The sequence below is a fragment of the Botryllus schlosseri genome, chromosome 3, assembly GCF_051294905.1.
Source record: "Botryllus schlosseri isolate E-star chromosome 3, Bs_hap1, whole genome shotgun sequence".
Lineage (NCBI taxonomy): Eukaryota > Metazoa > Chordata > Ascidiacea > Stolidobranchia > Styelidae > Botryllus > Botryllus schlosseri.
The window spans coordinates 14,198,553-14,218,188 of NC_137238.1; the positions used below are offsets into that span (position 1 = coordinate 14,198,553).

Sequence of the window (19,636 nt, forward strand, 5' to 3'; positions counted from 1 at the left end):
GGAAAATGCGTGAGCTCGACTAACTTTTTACGTAGTTCGAAATCGCTACTTCTATGCATTAATTCAAAGTATTTGTCAGACATCGTAACACCGCTCATATTGCGCGCTATCTATTTATTTCACAGATAACGAATTACTCCTGCTTTTATCAGAGGATACTTTTCTAGGGTTTGCCTACTAACAGTACTTAGTTTAGATTAATAAAAGTATAGTGATTGAAAATAGATCACTGGATTATAGTTTACAGAAAACTCCACAATTCTATGTGACGTCCTTGCATACCAACAACCTTCGAACTATTCGCCGTCTCATAAACACTTGAGTATGCCTACATTTGATGCGTGAGGGGAAAACATAGTTAAATTTTCATATGCATTTAGTTTCCAACTCTGAAAGCAAGCTTAGTCTATGATCATTCGCGTACCATTAGTATTCATTTTACAAAAACGTCGTGTAAAGGTAAAGTACTTGTACATTTCGGAGTACTCAAGTATCAGTTTTGTCAGCTTATTATATGCTCAGTATATTATACGTCACGAATTGTGGAGCATTTATGAGGGTGCTCCAGGGTGCTCTTCATTGAGTGTTCGTGGTGGGTGATAAGTTTAATTTGCAAAATTAGTGTGTTCAAATCAGGCCTGTCGCCAACATAGTGATGTCGCATTAGCCCTAAATACACATAATAGAATATAAAGGAAAAGTATCATCTAACGTATAATGAATGTTATCTATTTCTCGGAAGCAAGTTATTATCAAAACATAGTGGTCAAAATTATCGCAGAGCAATACCGATTTTGCGTAAATTCCGTTATGCGTCTGACTACGTTACTAGAGATTATGTAGTTAGTTAAGGAATTAGGAGTCCTATCTTCCCAATCGGTATGGAACAACATCAAAATCATCACAAAGCAATATCGACTTTTGCGTGAATTGCGTTTTACTACGGTAGTATGCGTAGACGTGGACTTTCTACTACATTCGCTCCTAACATTATAGCAGCACCCGACGCAGCTTACATTATTACGTTATAAGACGCCGGCGGCGTTTCACTGTCGGTTTAATCACCCTTATTCTAGTGACATGAAAAGGACTGAATCGTATGAAATGTGGTCACTACAAGAATCGAGCGAAAGCGCTGTTTCAATCCGTCTTGCATCGGTCACGATTAGTTTTACTTTTCAACTAACTTGGTGTCTGTCGTTATATTCATTAGACTCGCTTTCATGCGGCTAATTTGGCCCTATCATTATACCGTCGGGGATCGCGTATCTGCGGCGAAGGTGTTCGTTTAATTATAGCGACGAGAGCCGGGCCCCTGCGGCTAGTCCGTTGGCATTTTAGTGCTGAGGTAAATACCCTCATACTCGACATGCAAACATTATACGGGTAGCGGTTGTACTGCGAGCTGATAATAAGGCTTAAAATGTGGAGACCTCGGAAATCGAAACCGCGATCTGCCTGCACTCAAAATCGCTATGAAAACCCGTTAAATAGAAGTAAAAGTAGCATGGAAACATAACTGCTTACTGAAAAATCGTTACGTTGAAGTTCGGTTGCAGAGACCGTAACTTGTATACATAAAATCAAGTTTAAAAATGTGGACGGATGAGTTATCTCTGACCAATAGAGTAATATAACCGCCTATAGTTTGGTGGGTATTGCTATAATGTATATCCAAACAATCGTTGCAGACTCTGAATGTTACCTAGGTCCTTATCACAAAAAATCATGCCGTCGATTCTAGCCAAGGTAAGTTTTGACGTGGAAATCATAAGTCGTAATATGTGGAGACTGCAGAAACCGTAACTTGTACACATAAAATCAAGTCTAAAAATATGGACGGATGACATTAGTCCTAAATACACAAAATAGAATATCTGAGAAAAGTATCAAGATGCGGCAATCAATGCAGTGATGATCAGGGATGCGAGAATTCATATTCTCAAAAACAGCTCAGTACGCATAATCATGATGATGTAGCAATGGGCGTTATATGGGTGGATGATGTAACAATGGGTGTGGCTGATGACGTAGCAGATGATGTGGCAATGGGCGGATGACGTGGCAATGAGCATGCTATAGGTGCGGCAATGGGTGGATGATGTGGCAAGGGGGCGTCCCATAGGTGCGGCAGTGGGCGGATGATGTGGCAATGTAGGCGTGGCAATTAAGGCGACGTGGCCTTCTGTGATTGGTGCGTAACAAAATTCCTTAGCTACACTACTCACGTGCCATGCAGACTGCCTGTGATGTCACGGTTGTTCTTCCTGGCGCGCACTATGTATGCTTTCGCGCATGACAGAATTGGCCCCCATAGCATCTCCACCCTTTACCGAGACCAGAACACTATCAGTCTATCACCCAAGGGAACTCACCTCAGATTATCCGGGCTGAGTTGCGTTGCCGCACTGCCCGCCGAAGCATAAAACTCCGCGTCAAAGCTAGGAAATATTAACTACACTCATGTTAGGCCGCCACTTCGCGTATGCGAAGGCAAGCAATGCCCCGATTGGAATATGCGTCGGTATGTTCGTTTAGGTCGACTAACTCATGTTCAATTGCTGCTCATATGAAACCCTCCTCTTTTTTGACTTTAAAAACACACTTTCGAATATTCACTATTGCGATCGCGGGCGACTCATTCGGTTCTCGCATGCTACCGGTAGCTTGCCGACATCACATTCGTGATCCCTGGGTTAGAATCGCCATAGCAAAAATACGGAACCAATATCATTACATCAGAAATAACTTTTCAGCTTTAATCATTCATTTTGGGCATATGAAATGACCTTGTGAAATAACCGCTTGACATATATTTCCACAATCTGATGAATCTACTTACTATGTATTGAATATGATGTTACTCGAAAAGTCCAACACCTTGCACTGTAATAAAAGACTGTACCAGATGAGAGAACTTACTTAAGCAGGCGACCCTGATCGCTTCGTTCTCGATAAATGATTATTTTATTTATAACTGCTATTCTAAATTAATGTTCACGGACAACATGAGAAGTAGTCTGGTAATAATTGAAACACAGATATGGCGTTTATTCTTACGGTAGCCTCTTGGGTTAGGTGCAGGAACTATGCGTGCATTTTAAAGGTCATTGCAGCCACCATGTGCAAGATTCGAGTAAATGTCCTCATCCAATCGTCATTGAGTTTTTATTTATTGCGCGGCAATGACATAATAAACGTGTTTCCATTGGGTTATGACGTCCATGATGAATGAGTAGGCCTACTTCAGACAGCCTATATACAAATTATTTACCTGGATAATTTCAACGGAATTCGTTTCCTATTTCTAATTTACATAGTCTTGGCAAGTATTGGAATATGCTCTCTGCTAGCATTTGATTAGAAACGTGCGGGGACGACTTTCAATAGTAGATAAGCATCATTAGGAAGTACTAAGACTACGACATCTTTGTTTTACTATCACTATGTTCGAACAGTACTACTCATCTGAAATAATAGGAAACATTGGTAATTCTGCAGTAAATTGCAAGATTCCATGAGGATATTCTTCATTAATTCTGAACTCTCTTCTACCCTGATACGAATTTAACCGATATCAATTCTAATATTCTGACACTACAGGTGAATATAGAAAAACTAGTAGTTAACTACATCAAGCTATTACAATAATCAGAGAAGATATCACTTCGTTTCGATGGCAGAAGGAGGCTACGACCACGAGAGCGAGAATATCAAACCAGGTGACTTCTTATTTATACCATTTGTTCGACGTTAGGGCTGGACAAAACCGAATATATGCTTACCTGAGTATGCTGATTCCAAAACGAGTGTTGCGTTTGAGTCCAGTATCTCTCATAATGGCGTCGCAAAACGTTGTACATTCAGATTTGTTGTATATATTTCATGCGAATACGAAGGAAACAATAGCAGTTCTACCCCGTAAATATTTTGGTATCTTTTGGCCCGTATATCACTATGCCATGCTTTTTGTGGGAATGCTATCCGGTATTGAGGTGTGAAAAATCCGCTTTTTCCAAATTTCATCGACACAGGTTGCCTAAATACGTTTGACACCAAGTTTGGTCATTTCCGACCGGACGAGGAGAGCGAGGGAGACCAAATTGAAATTTCGGCCTATTTGGGAAATAATAGTATTTACGGGGGAAAATTGACATGCCTGAAAAGAGAGACGTGGGAAAGAGAGAGATGGAGAGAGACTAGAAGAAAGATAATAAGGGAGAGGGAGTGATAGAGATGCTTGTTCCATGCGATTCCACCTTGTCAAGGGCCTGTGATATAGTGTGAACAAACACGGCGCTAATTAATTGAAAAAAATTAGGACATTGATTAGTTGGAAATTAATCAACTTCATTGAAATAGCATTGTTCGAACGATTGTGATATATTTCGGAAATATTGTATTTTTCACTCTGAAAAAAAAATTGGAACCTAACAAACAAGTAAAATAGAGGTTAATATATATTTCTCAAATAATCTTCAATATTTAGTGTTATGACATCTTTTATCGCACTAATGTAGATTTATGCACGGCATCTAAACGAAGCTACGATATTATTTGCTTTTCAACACTCTTATATTACCCTCTCCAGCGAATTACGACTGATGTTATTTGAAATTGTGGTGCAGTATTTTCCTCTGCGGGTCGCATTTGTACTGCATTTGTACTTCTGTCTACCCAGATTGCAAGGACGGAACAGTGTCGGTACCGACAATTTCGGCGATCGGCGATATATATATATATATATCCGAGGTTTGGGTCAACCAGAACTGTCATTTTTGCGAAGGTTTTATCGCCACAGATCTTGTTGGCATCGCACGTTGCCAACCCTTATGCTGGTCATAATTTCGTGTCTTCATTTGATCCGGCGCGGAAGGGTTTGACCTCGAAATAGCTGTGTCTCATACGCCTTCACCCGCATATTGCACACCCATACACTAAAGCATCGCAATGGTACCCGAAGGTATTTTACAGTCAAAGCACTGTCGGATAAATCTTTTTATGAATTCAAACCAATTTGTGTAATACTAAGGTCGACACATTTTCGTCTCGCTTATTGAATATAGAAACCAACACAGTGACCATGCAAAGGCGCAAACTCACCACAGGAAATTGCGCGATGAATTTTTTTGTTGCAAATATTTTAACAAATATCACATACATAATAAAACATTTCTCTGGTGCTGTCGCGACCTATACTTCAAGAACGCTAGCCCTATGGCGTACAATAATTATAAAAGCTGTGCCACTCGGATCGGGTGTACTGTGATCATATTAACAATATAAAAACTAAAATCTCGCGTGGTGTCGGGGCTCTCTATCGCCTTAAAAATTTAATTCCTCATCAAACTTTCAGATCAGTATACTATGCCTTAATTCACTGCTATCTCATTTATGGGATCCTAGTTTGGGGACCTGCTGTGAAAAGACATCTGCAGAAATTGCAAGTCTTGCAAAACCGAGTCATACGAATTCTCTGTCGGAAATCTAGATATGAGAATTGTAATAGCATGTATCGTAGCGTTAGAATATTGAAAGTGGAAGAAATATTCAAATTTGAGGTAATGAAATTTATGCATAGCTATCATCAGGGTGAACTGCCACTATATTTTGATAATCTGTTCAAGATACCTTCGGATACCCACCAACATCATACCAGATTTTTTTCTAACTTGTCTCTGTCTGTGCAACACCACTCTACCAGTCTAGTACAAAATTCAATCAGTTTTATTGGTGTCAATGTTTGTAATAAGCTGCCACCTAATCTCCGCAATTTAGACTCTTGTGCTTTTAAAAAACAATGTTTTCATTTTCTTATCTCTAACTACCGCTAAATTGTATTTGCATTGTATTTCAAATTGGTCCGTGATACTGTGTCTTATTTTTCCTTTCGTTTGTTAGTTTATTTTAATTTTATTTTTTATTTATTAGTTATCGACTGTGAAAATTGCTCCTGTCCTGGGTGGCTCGGCTCTGAAGACTATGTCATATCGAGCCTCTCGTCTACCTTGCATGTCGCATTTCACTGTTATATTTTTGTAGTGTTATGTTGATATGTAATGTATACGAATAAAGATTCTCTCTCTATCTCTGTGATGTACCAGATACGCATTATAATGTACCGAATACTATAGCTCAGTGGTTCCCAACCTGTGGTATACACGTACCACTATTGGTACGCGAAGGGATACCAGGGGGTACGAGAGTAGATTCCTTTTTTTCGACCGAAGGGAGTTATTAGTTCAGATAGGGTGGATTAATAAGTTTTATGAAGCCATCGTCGTCGTGGGTAGGGGCAATCCCACCAATGACGGCCTATGTGGAGGAAATCTAGTCGTTAAGCATTGGGATTCTTACCTAACCAAATTCCGTTTCAATATATTTGACCACAAGAATGGTGAATGGATCCACAACAGAAATCATATACTGTGCCTTAAAATGGGGAGTTTACGGTAGAAACATTTTTGACCGCTTTCGACGCTCGTATAGGCTAGGTGGTACGCGAGCACTGCATACAACCTCGAAATGGTACGTGGGTGGAAAAAGGTTGGGAACCCCTGCTATAGCTATATCACAATTAATAGCTTACGCAACAATACTTCATAAGCATCAATACTTCATGCTTCATAACAGGTGGACCGGATGTGCAAAATCGCGCAATATTCATATCACTGTATCCAGCCTGTAAATACATTCGAGAAGCAAATATATCTCCTCATTAATTAACCGCTGATAAAGGACTTATTGGTTCCTTTTGCAGTAGAACAGGGTGACGGAGGTAATATGTGTTCAGCTTGCCACATCTGTCTATAATGATTATCGAGGAAACCCGACACGATAGCTCATGCATATTGAATTGGTATTACCACGAAAAGCTTATAGAGAGCACAGCGCAAATATTTGGAGGGTCGTACCCGGGGGTCTCACGGGGTAGTTCGTGAACCACTGTGTTGAATGGTGGTCCGGTAATCTCGAGCCATGCTTAGTATTTAGCATTTCCTACACGGTGCAGCCTTGCTGACTCCTATGTCGACTAGACCAGGGTGCCCAAATTGCGACCGGACAGCAGCATGCAGTCGTAAAACCATATCTGTGTGACCATCTACACATCTGCAACACCAATGGATTGTGGGTTCGTGTCCGACCGAGCTCGACTTCAGAATTCCTACCTAAGTGTTAGTGGTTTATTTCGCCTCCCCTCGCCATCTCACCCGTGCATTATAAAAAAAAGCCTAGAAGTAGGCCATTCTAACAGTCGGCAGCTAAGGAAAAATTAAGTAACTTGGCCTGGTGTAAATAACCAATTGACCATAGTAGTCGACAAACACCGCGAATACCATAAAGACAGTGCCTTTCAACCTGTGGAATGGTAAACACTTGTGCGAAATAAAAAAATTGCAGTGCGAATAATGAACGTGGTGCAAATTGTTCCAATTAAGACATTAATGAGTATGGATGAAAATCATAAATAATTGCTAATATTTCAGACGTGGAATAAGTCAAATAAACATATTAGGAAATCCAAGGGCAGTCTATCCCTAACCTTTGTAGTTACGGCGCAATTATGAAAAATTGTTTGAATTACGACGCACCACTAATCGTAGCTTTGTAACTCACAAGCCGTTGTGAATTATCGTTTTCACACTATATAATTATTACGTAGCGAAAAGCTTGGTTTGAAAGCCGGTGTAGTGACAGACATGTCTGCCCGTCCGAGCAGGAGACAGGCTGCATGGAAAAGGACGTCAAATTGACTTTCTGCTTTCTTTCGCTGAACAATCATCATATCTTCATAGTAACGGTTCGATTAGCGCAAGATACTGCAACGCAAATTTTTACTCGATTCAAGGGTTAATAAAGTATGGTGCAAAGGGTATAATTTTAGGTCGACACGGTGCCAGAGCTATCTGTCATTATGTATGTAATATTTCTTGAATTTAGTTCAAGAAATCCTGCAATAGTTTATACATATCCAAGGTCCCTCAGTTGGGCACTATATCAAATAAGCGAAACACGCAGAAATATGGCGTGATCATGAGAATGTGCCGACCTTTGGCTTGAATTCATGATCAGATTTGTCCGACTGGTTTTTCTGGAAACATGGTCGTAGACCGTTGGGATGAACTAGTGTAGGGGTGTGCATTGTGGAACAAGTGAGTTCAAGCCTATTCATTCATTCATTTTGAGGCTAACCCGATCTGCGTCGGTGCAATCGAAGATATAAAGTTTTGGCCAACATACCGCTGATTACATGTGGTGCCAACTACATCATCGGTGAGAAAACTTTGGCCAAAAATGACAGTCGCTGAACAGCCACACCTTTCGATATCTATATGCTCCGTTGCCATCAGTCAGCACTGAGTAGTTCAGTTCTTGCAATCTCAGTAGATAGTAGTACAAATGCGACTCACAGTGGCATTTATTTCACCCTCATTTGAAATCGCGTGCGTCAGACATGTTTCGTAGAGCTGTGTTGGGTACAGTTGCGGTTTGCTCGTTCCATATGTCATACATTCCCGTAAAATCGTAGAATATAACAGTCATACTCAAAATGAATTAGTTGTGAGTTGTGATGTGTGAGGCTCGAGTCTCGAGATGCCACAAAAACTCAGGTTTTGATCGTAGTATAAAAGGCTGCTTTAATGTTAATAAAGGGCAATTCCCTGCACAGACAACCGATGTTCCCACCACTACCTCTCCAAATCTCCTGAAATTTGATACACGCACAGATGAGCTAATTCCAAACAGGATGAACTTTATTTTATGAAAATTGGACTTGGGGGTCAAAAGTTACGTCACTTTAAAAATTGACAATTTTCTGCTCATTTCGGGTCTGCACTTTCAGGTTTTATCAATGCAATATTCAAGAAGGTGTAGCTAGATGTTAGACGACAGTTGAGATACGGTTCTTGGATTTATCTGAAGCTTGTCTGATCGTCTATATTTTCAAGTAAAATTTAATGCCCTGTAGGTTAGGGTCAAAGGTTAAATTGAGGGGGAATTTGGTCAATGGTCTAAAATCAGTCAGGCGTTACACGATTTAGACTGCGGATTGCTCAAAAACATATTAAAATATTTTGGAAAATAGGATCTTAAATGAAAGTTTGCTTCAAGGAGACTTCGTTCATAGCTGTTTGATTTTGGCTATTAGACTGTAAAGTGATGAAATTGCAGTTTCAAGAGCACACTTCATTTGTACATGGAAATGCAGTAGTAGTAGGGTGCGTTCGGACATCATGTCTGGGATGTGTTCCGACATCATGTCTTGGGTGTGTTCGGACTGTGTTGCCATTGAAACGTAGTGTCTGGGGTGAGTTCGGACTGTTTTTCCCCTCGGACATCGTGTCTGGGGTGGGTTCAGACAGTTTTGCAGCTCGGACATCGGGCCGAGGGTGTGTTCGGAATGTGTTGCCATTCGGACATCGTGTCTAGGGCGTGTTCGACATCATGTCAGGGGTGTGTTGCTACTCGGGCATCGTGTCTGGGGGGGCTCGGACATCATGCCTGGAGTGTGTTAGGATTGTGTTGTCAATTGGACATCGTGTCTGGATATTTTTGTGCTTCGCCAGATATGCCTCAGACGTGATATCTGCGCACAATTCTTGTCCAGACATGCTCCGGAGCTGATGCCTGCGTACTAAATACCTTCGGGCATTGTCCGAAACGGATATCTGCTCACTTAGTGGACACAGACATACGTCAGACGTGATACCCGCGTACTAAACGACGCGTGACGTATGACCTCTTTATTTGCGGTTTTTGCTTCTATCTGCGAGAGCTGGGTATATTCACAGTAGTGATAGCTGAGAATATCCACATCCACAGTAGTGATAGCTGAGTATATCCACAGCTATCACTACTCTGGATATACTCACCTCAACTATCACAGATATCACTACTGCGGATGTGGTAATACTCAGCTATCGCTACAGTGGATATACTCAGCTATCGCAGATATCAACAAAAACCGCAAATATAGAGGTCATAGGTCAAACGTCGTTTAGGACGCGGGCATCACGTCCGACGCATGTCTATGTCTATTAAGTGCGCAGATATCCGGTTCGGACCATGCCTGGGGGTATTTAGCACACAGGTGTCAGCTCCGGAGCATGTCCGGATAAAAATAGTGCGCAGATATCAGGTCTGAGGTGTTCGGATTGTTTTGCAACTCGGACATCATGTCTTGGGGGTGTTCAAATATTATGTCTTATGTGTGTTCGGACTGTTTCGCAACGCGGACATCGTATCTGGGGGGAATTCGGATTGTGCTGTCACTCGGACATCGTGTCTGGAAGGTGTTCGGACATCATGCCTGTGGTGTGTCCGGACTGTGTTGTTACTCAGACATCGTGTCTGGGATATGTTTGTGATGCGCCAAACATGCCTCAGACCTGATATCTGCCACTATTTTAATCTGGACAGTGGACATGCGTCGTAGCTCTTACCTGCGCACCAAATACCCCCAGGCATATTCCGAATCTGATATCTGCGGGCTTAAGGGACACATACATGCGTCAGACGTGATACCCGCGTCCTAAACGACATTTGACCAATATATGACCTCTATATTTGCTGTTTTTGCTGATATCTGCGATTGCTGGGTATATCTACAGCAGTGATAGCTGAGTATATCCACATCCACAGTAGTGATATCAGTGATAGCTGAGTATATCCACAGTAGTGATAGCTGTGGATGTACTCAGCTATCACTACTGTAAATTGGGATATACTCAGCTACCACTACTGTGGTTATACCTAGCTATCGCAGATATCAGCAAAAACGCGTCGTTTAGGACGCGGGCATCATGTCTGACGCATGTCTGTGTCCAGATATCCGTTTCGGACAATGCCTGAAGGTATTTAGTGCGCAGGCATCAGCCCCGGAGCACGTCTGGATAAAAATAGTGCGCAGATATCAGGTCTGAGGCATGTCTGGCGCAGCACAAACATATCCCAGACACCATGTCCGATTGACAGAACAATCCTAACACACTCCAGGCATGATGTCCGAACCCCCCCCCGCCTAGACACGATGCCCGAGTGGCAAAACAGTCCTAACACACCCCTGACATGATGTCCGAACACGCCCTAGACACGATGTCCGAATGGCAACACATTCCGAACACACCCTCGGCCCGATGTCCGAGTTGCAAAACTGTGCGAACCCACCCCAGACACGATGTCCGAGGGGCAAAACAGTCCGAACTCACCCCAGACACTACGTTTCAATGGCAACACAGTCCGAACACACCCAAGACATGATGTCGGAACACATCCCAGACATGATGTCCACACACACCCCAGACTCGATGTCCGAACGCACCCTACTACTACTGCATTTCCATGCGCAAATGAAGTGTGCTCTTGAAACTGCAATTTCATCACTTTACAGTCTAATAGCCAAAATCAAACAGCTATGAACGAAGTCTCCTTGAAGCAAACTTTAATTTAAGATCCTATTTTCCAAAATATTTTAATATGTTTTTGAACAATCCGCAGTCTAAATCGTGTAACGCCTGACTGATTTTAGACCATTGACCAAATCCCCCCTCAATTTAACCTTTGGCCCTAACCTACAGGGCAATAAATTTTACTTGGAAATATAGACGATCAGACAAGCTTCAGATAAATCCAAGTGCCGTATCTCAACTGTCGTCTAACATCTAGCTACACCTTCTTGAATATTGCATTGATAAAACCTGAAAGTGCAGACCCGAAATGAGCAGAAAATTGTCAATTTTCAAAGTGACGTAACTTTTGACCCCCAAGTCCAATTTTCATAAAATAAAGTTCATCCTGTTTGGATTTAGCTCATCTGTGCGTGTACCAAATTTCAGGAGATTTGGAGAGGTAGTGGTGGGAACATCGGTTATCTGTGCAGGAAATTGCCCTAAACTGTTATGAGATTTCAAGTTAGATTGAGCTAAAGAACCCAACACACGGTATCGTGACATTCCTTGCTCTTCTTATTTACACGCGAGACAGAAAATAAGTAATCGAGAAAAAAAAATACAACACAAATTGGAGAAATGTGTTATAAGGTAACGAGCTCTAATGTGCCTACTCTCCTTGGTCGTTTTCGAGTTTATTTTTCAAGACATTAGGCAAAAGCATCAATACAAACGTATGGACTTTTCACCCTTTCGACAAACGGAACCTCCGGGATTTTTGTGTCATCTCTCGATAACGAGTTTCCTTCGCGGAAAATACGGTGTATTTTGGATGGGAGTGCAGAACAGTTTGTAGGAACTGATCATCCAAGCACTAGTAGACGTTTTTGTGCAAACCCAATAACTTGTTTGGCCGAGAATGGTAACATTGAAAAAGTTGAAATCAAAACGAAGGAAAAGAGTTCTTCTCATAAATACAATTATATTTAAAAACAATTTTAGTGACGCACATAGCAACTATGGTCTTTTGCGTCACTGCTTAACAGTTGCTAATCGAATCGTTATGGCGAGAAGTAAATACAGTCAAATTAGCATTTAATACTGTCTCTTTGTCTTCGCTATGAATTCCCACAGTATAGGTAATATATAATCGGTGGTCAATATATTTTCGATGGTGAATGGTACTCTCAAGTCTCGTACGGTAGCTTTAAACTGGTATCTTTCGTTGGCGCACTTCGCACATTCGTTAATAACGTGCTCTGCAGTTTCTTCAACATGGCAGCATGTGGTACAATCAGGGGTATCGGAACACCCAATTTTGCCAAGATGCGAGTTGAGACGACAGTGTCCGGTCCGCAATCTGAAAATGGTGACTCCGCCCGGCGAGGCGTAGTTATAGTTGGTAGTTGCGTGTATACGTCACGGCAGATCTGCTTGAAATGTGCTCCAGCTGCGGTTTCGATGAAACGTTGGCTCCAATATTGTCTACAGTGACTTAAAAGCAATGAGTTGTCCTCGCTAGAAGTGATAACTCCACTTTGGTCCGTGAAGTCATGGACCGCAGCGTCTTTCGCAAGTCGTTCAGCGACTTCATTCCCTTTATTAGCACAGTGTCCTGGAATCCATTAAAAAGAAAGATATCTATCGCTATCATGTAAGAGATGGTGAGTCATTTCTAATATTTGATTGGTGATATTGGTATTTTCACCGAGATTGTTTTTTAACAACAACACTGCACTCGAAGAGTCACCCACGACAGCAACTCGTTCGATGGAATTCTCTCAAATCCATATCAATGCATCGAATATTGCTCTGAGCTAAATTGTGAAAATTGATAGGAGTTTCGAACATACTTTTGATGTTCTTATATTGCGATCGGGGATGTAGAAGGAGTACCCATCACCAATGATGTTTTTAGATCCATCAGTGTAAATTCGCATTCTGTTTTGTTATTGCTCAAAAATATAATCTGAGAATATAGTATCGGCAATGGGAGGTGGTGAGTCGCATCCGAGGGCTGTTTGCAATGGTGTATCAATCATAGCGCATTTCAATGCCCAAGGGCATATGGTATGAGGATGGTTACCTCTGACTTGCAAATCATCCAATATTCGAAGTCGGGATAAGATATTGAAAGTCACTCTTCGGTCGGAGAGTAGATTGTAAATATCCACTCATGGACCTTCCAATAAACTACGAGCTGGGTTTGATTGTTGTGTTCTGATCTTGGATCGGAATTCGAGACAAAGATATTGGTGCATGAAAAAGAGGCATATCGTTAATTATTGTATAATAAATATGCAAATTGTGTGAATTTGGGAGAAAATGCTCAAAATCTAGTTATTCATGAACATCATTAAAAAATCCCAATAGTAATTGAGGGTTTCCCGATTTCTGTTCACTCATCCTGACTACACGTTAGGCACTGCCTCACTTGCCACCCCTAATCCCAAGTCACTGATGCATCACAGCTTAAAGTGGGTAGGACTGTATACTGCTAATGCAGGAATATCTAGAACTTTCTAGATATCCCTTTGGTAATGTTTTGCTCCATCTACACATCTGATCATGGATTATCGCATTTAAAAGGAGCATCACAAAGAGCCTACGTTCTCGTTGCTGAAGCTCCGCACGCTCAAATACAGCTACCTGCATGATTAGTACGAGTTTTAACAGAGAAAATGTGGCGCTCACGGTGAAACGTGAATCCCATGTAATGAGTTCAAATTAGTACTACCATGACGTCAGTAATATTAAATTGTGACGTAACAGTTGATTGGTATGTGTGGCTCTTTTGGAGTTAATATATAAAATAGGGCCCATATGCGGAGGTGGTCAGTAACGAAGTACTTCTACTTTTTCGAAGTACTCAAGTAGTTTTCCTCTACTTCTGATACTTACTCAAGTAGATCTGATTTTCGCTACTTCTACTACTTCCTAATATTTTGTGATCTACTTACTTACTTGTCGCTATTTTCAGTTTGTCAAGTAGAAGTAGTTCAATCTTTCAATCAGGAAGATAGCCTGAGGAATTTCGGAGCTGTTTTCACGGAGTTTTAACATTTAATTTTCATAAATGTTTAGTAGAGCCCAGAATTTTTGTCGCGCTTCGCGCGCAGTGGATACGGAGTGACCAGTATGATTTCACGAAAGTATCGGCGAATATAATTTAGGTGGAGGGTTGGCGTGGTTCCGTTCACGCCACATTGTCACCCTTCGCCCATATGAAATAATTCATCACAGTATATATGGCTCATCATAACGTTTGAAACTGCTGTTTCGCAATCTAGCATTCTCTTGTCATATCGTAATTTAGCATGTCAATGGCGTGTCCTGATCTGGAAAAGTGGACTTTCGACTTTTTTAGTTTTAGAGCTGTTTTAGCATACCAATTTTAAAACTTTCTAGACTAAAAACATGAAATACATATTCTGCTTTTAGAAGTAGTATTAATATTTCACTTTCTATTCCCAGTATCATATACTTTGAGTTATAATTAATATCAGTTCTTCTGTCTGGATAACATACATGTTGAAGTAAAGAAGCAAGTGCAGTAATGCCTTTAATTTCTTGAAATAAAGCTACGCAATATGGCATTTTTACGGTCCACCATATTTTTTATTAACCTTTAGTAATCGCGCAAAGTGTTTACACCGTATCCTATACAACTTCTCCGTATTGCTCTTCGACTAAACTACGAGTCTTATAATATGGGGGATGGCGTTATACCATGCTATTTTCCAAAACGTGCTGTTGGATAAAACAGAGGATTAGCATCGCATTTCCTTATCAATACTATCATTTTCATCCCACGATGTGGGCGAATGCTTATGCTATCGAAAATTGGATACCTGCTGCTATGAATCAATATGAATCAAGCTCGTCACCTATCACATAGCTCAGTTTGCACCTTTTTATAACCCATCCAATCAGGATCGTTTTCACAACTAATTACTTACTTGAGTACTTTTAAAGTCAGACAATTCTACTTCTACTTCAAGTAGTTTCAGGTTGCTTATGAAATAAGTACTTCTACTTGTACTTGAGTAGATTTCTTCGTCGCTACTTCTACTTCTATTTGAGTAGCTTTCTTGACTCCTTTGACCACCTCTGCATGTCTCTTCGGACGGTAAATCTCCCCGACCCCTGTTCTACAGGTTCTGGGAGCTTCCTAAAATACTAAAAATATATCTATCCTGATGCCCATTTTACTGTATCACTTGCATTCAAATAGGCGCATGATAGATTTGTCCATTCATGCACTTACTTTGGTTGGGACAGAAATTCATTGACACCGACAAAGGTTTACGAAAATGAACGATGAAATTGTTTTGAAGATGTATACATATTTATATGACCGAAACATTTTTTACAGATGCAGAGAAAACACCGACTTCTATCGCTGACAAAATAAGATTTTTTGAAGGTGAGGATCAAAGCTATTAGTTCTATTTATATATCAAGCCTTTTCAGAAATGCTTCCAATATTTTCATTGCAAAAGCCAGTTTGTAACACTATTCCTTGTCATAAGCTCCGCCAAAGCCTACACTGTTAGAAGCTGCACTGCATGATTAGTACGAATTTTAACAAAGAAAATGTGGCGCACACGGTGAATACCATGTAGTGAATTCAAATTAGTGCTACCATGACGTCATGAATATTCAATTGTGACGTAACAGTTGATTGGTATGTATGGCTCTTTGGGAGTTAAATATATAAAATAAGGCCGATATGTCTCTTCGAACGAAGAAGACTCCCGACCTCTGTTCTACAAATTTATGGAGCTTCCTAAATACTAAAAATATTTGCAGCATGATGCCAATTTTACTGTATACCTTGCATTCAAATAGGCGGATTCGCGTGATAGATTTGTCCATTCATGCACTTACTTTCGCTGGGACAGAACTTCATTGACCGCGACAAAGATTTACGAAAATGAACGATGAAATTGTTTTATATATGTATGCATATTTATGACACCCAAACATTTTTTAGCAGATGCAGAGAAAACACCGACTTCTATCGCTGAAAAAATAAGATTTTTCGAAGGCGAGGATCAAAGCCACTGTTATTATTATTATTATTATTAATGGCACATTTACAGTGGAGCTTATCGCCTTTTTCAGGCTTTGTACACCACGACACGAATATTTGTAATGTTCATAATTCTTTGCCTTTGTATTGTTGAGGGCGACTTTCACTCTTTCTCTCACTCAGACGGTCTCTCTCGCTCCCATGCGTCCCCATCGTTGTCTTTGCTGCCGACTTCTAGCACGGCTCACTTTCAATCTCGGCTTTACAATGCACTGCAACTGCAGTGGGGTCGGCGATGAGGAGCCCAGAGAAACCTCCGACACATAGAAGTTGGTCCGAACCGGGATTCGAACCACTGTCATTGGTGTCGTGACAACTGCGCCACTCGCTTCCCCATCAAAGCTACTAGTTTTATTTATATATCAAGCCTTCTCCGAAATGCTCCTAATATTTTCATTGCAAAATCCAGTTTGTAACAGAATTCATTGTCTTAAGCTCCGTCAACGCCTACATTGTTAGAAGCGTGATTTTCGGCTGGTTTATTAGGCTACACCTCGTGTCACAATACACTCAGCAGGCTAGACTCATCGTTGCATTCCGCTTTCATAGAAGCAGCAAGAAAATATGTTTTCCCACGTTTAGGATTTTATAATCAATATCAGAACATGCAATAGAACGATCTCGTAACACATCTTTACCACGATTGTTGCTCTAATAATCATACCTTTTTAATATGCATATTGCATACCCTGAGAAGATTAGCCTTGCAATAACATATTATCCAATCTCTGATTTCATGATTTGTACGATCCAATATTGTATTATTTTATGACGGCAAAATCAAACGACACATTATGGCCGATGTCGCTATAGAATCTTTTTATCTCCGATTTCCTGCACAGTATATGGTTATATATTAGAAGAAGATAGAGACGATTGAATCGATGAAAATGAATATAGCTCATGCGTATTCAAGTCACTGACATACATTGTTGCAAGCAGAATAAACTCGAATGTGGAGAAATAATTACGCACACACTAATGTACTACAACATGCGCATTTCAGCTCAATGGCTCAATAAATATGTCCGTCTCGGCAGGTCCGTCAGGCGCGGACCATATTTGATAAGGGAAAACAAATGATGGGCGTTATTCCAATATGTCCTATGGAACAGGTTACTAACCACAGGATTTTATAATTTCTAGGTCAGCCACTCTTGGGCTCTGAGATATGGAGAAAATACATCACGGATAATCATGCAGGTGAAGTATATGATGGCGTGTCTCGCTGGTCATCAATCTTCTAAGCTATTTATCTTTGCGTAGCACTCGTTCCAAAGTACTCGCTGCCAACGGTTTCATTGTTGCGACCCGAAATCCCATTTAAAAAATTTTCGGACCCATTTTCTAATTTGGTAAGCTATTTGATAAAATTTCAACTCATTCTCCAACACCAACTTATTTGGGAAGTCCATGCGGGATATTCGTGGTTTGATCGAACGTGATGACTTTTCTTTAGTTAATATTACAAAATTTGAGTAACAAGTATGTGAATCGGGAGGATCAAATGAAAGTGATGACCTTTTTTAGTCAACTCACCAAAGAATGTTTTCACTCTTGATCAAATAGCATTTCTCATTTGGTAAAAGTGTCCTCCTTTATCGATTCCAAAATACGGTAAACCTAGCATATGGGTAATAGCGAACGCGACGTAGTCATCATATTAAATGCTTTGCTGCGACGATAGCAGACGACATATATGAACGTAAGACATCGGTAGCTTCAACACCCTATTTAACGTCCAGCTGTAGATGAATATAACTTCATTAGTTATGAATTTATATTCATTTACAAGTGGCCGCTAAATATAGGGTGTGGAAGATACCATGATCACACGGTTATCATATTAAAGAAAAAGATCCGAGTGCCTCTCTTCGTGTGCAGTTATTTTCTACAACCAAGAAATTTGGCTGATGTAATTGTAACGTTCCGGCTGTTTGGCTGTAAATCACGCATTAAATGCTCCAATTCCCTTTGAAACCGAAACGTGATTCGATTTGCTATTGATGTTGTGGAGTTTTTCATCCAACCCCAAGTTTCCACTACAATGAGAAAACGTTAACACGTAGAAGTTGAAACAAAAGGTTCGAGTTATATTACCTACTTTCATTATAAGCTAACGTTTAGTAGTGGATGCCCATGAGCAAGATTCGCTATTACGAACAAGTCCAATGGTGAGGATGACTTTGACAAGTCGGTAATATTCTTTCCTTGACCGTTCGATACTTGGCTATGTTTATCAAACAGATGTATTAACACTACCCATAATGGCTTTTCTCTCCCTCTCCGAACAAGTAGAGGAGCAAATGCAATAACCCCGCTGCCGGTCCGGTCCCTCAATCGACCTTCAGAGTGTTTAGAGACAAATGTACCTGTTCAATCCGGGTGTGATGTTTGTTATGTATTTTGGTTGAATGAAAGAATAAAGACTAATGTAGACTCGCTCTATCTCTCTCTCACTCTCCCATCAAGATAACATCGACTCTCGCCGTGTACTACGTCTGAAGTACCACATCATTATGGCAGCAGTCTCTACGCACCCCACTATGCAATACATAACCTGTTACCTACTTGTCATATTTCGCTATATCAATGGAAATTTGTTTTCTAATAACAAAATATCGTCAAACTTGGCAAAATAATTGTGGTGAATTTTGTATTATCCGTTGCAAGTGTGTTTTTGTTTAAAAAGAAATTGGTAAATCAATTATTTAGTGACACTAAAAGGGAAGTAACTATATGATATTATTGCATTTACTTTTGTATTGAACCCTTCAACGAAAAACATAGTGATTTACAAGTGGATTTTGGCGATGCGAGCTCAAATCAAATATTTCGAAGCAGATAACAACAATCAATTTGCTGCATATATGAGTTAACTGAGCTTCTCAATTACTTCAATTCTTTTTTAGTATGATAGAACTGAACTCACAGCTCAACAATGGTGAAAAATAGAAAATTGGATTTACGTTGTTGAACATGTACTTAAATACTTTATTCATATTGAAATGATCTCGAATATTTTCGGCTGACACTCGTCAGGCGTTATCGTCAGCAGCTAGTGGAGAATTCGAAAGAACATCGTATATCAGCAATCGTATTACAAAATATGACATCAGCAACATACAATGTCGAATACGAGAGCGTTTAA

The 19,636-nt window shown here is 40.4% G+C and overlaps 1 protein-coding gene across 1 annotated transcript in view; it reads left to right on the forward strand.

The window, feature by feature from the left end:
- Positions 1-3,489: 3,489 nt before the first annotated feature.
- LOC145435391 (uncharacterized) overlaps positions 3,490-19,636 on the forward strand; it is a 106,630-nt gene continuing 90,483 nt past the window's right edge. The window contains exons 1-3 of the mRNA XM_080312667.1: positions 3,490-3,722; positions 15,766-15,816; positions 17,632-17,688. Coding sequence (XP_080168793.1) covers positions 3,677-3,722; positions 15,766-15,816; positions 17,632-17,688 — 154 coding nt within the window. The 5' untranslated portion in view covers positions 3,490-3,676. The remainder of the gene's footprint in view (positions 3,723-15,765; positions 15,817-17,631; positions 17,689-19,636) is intronic.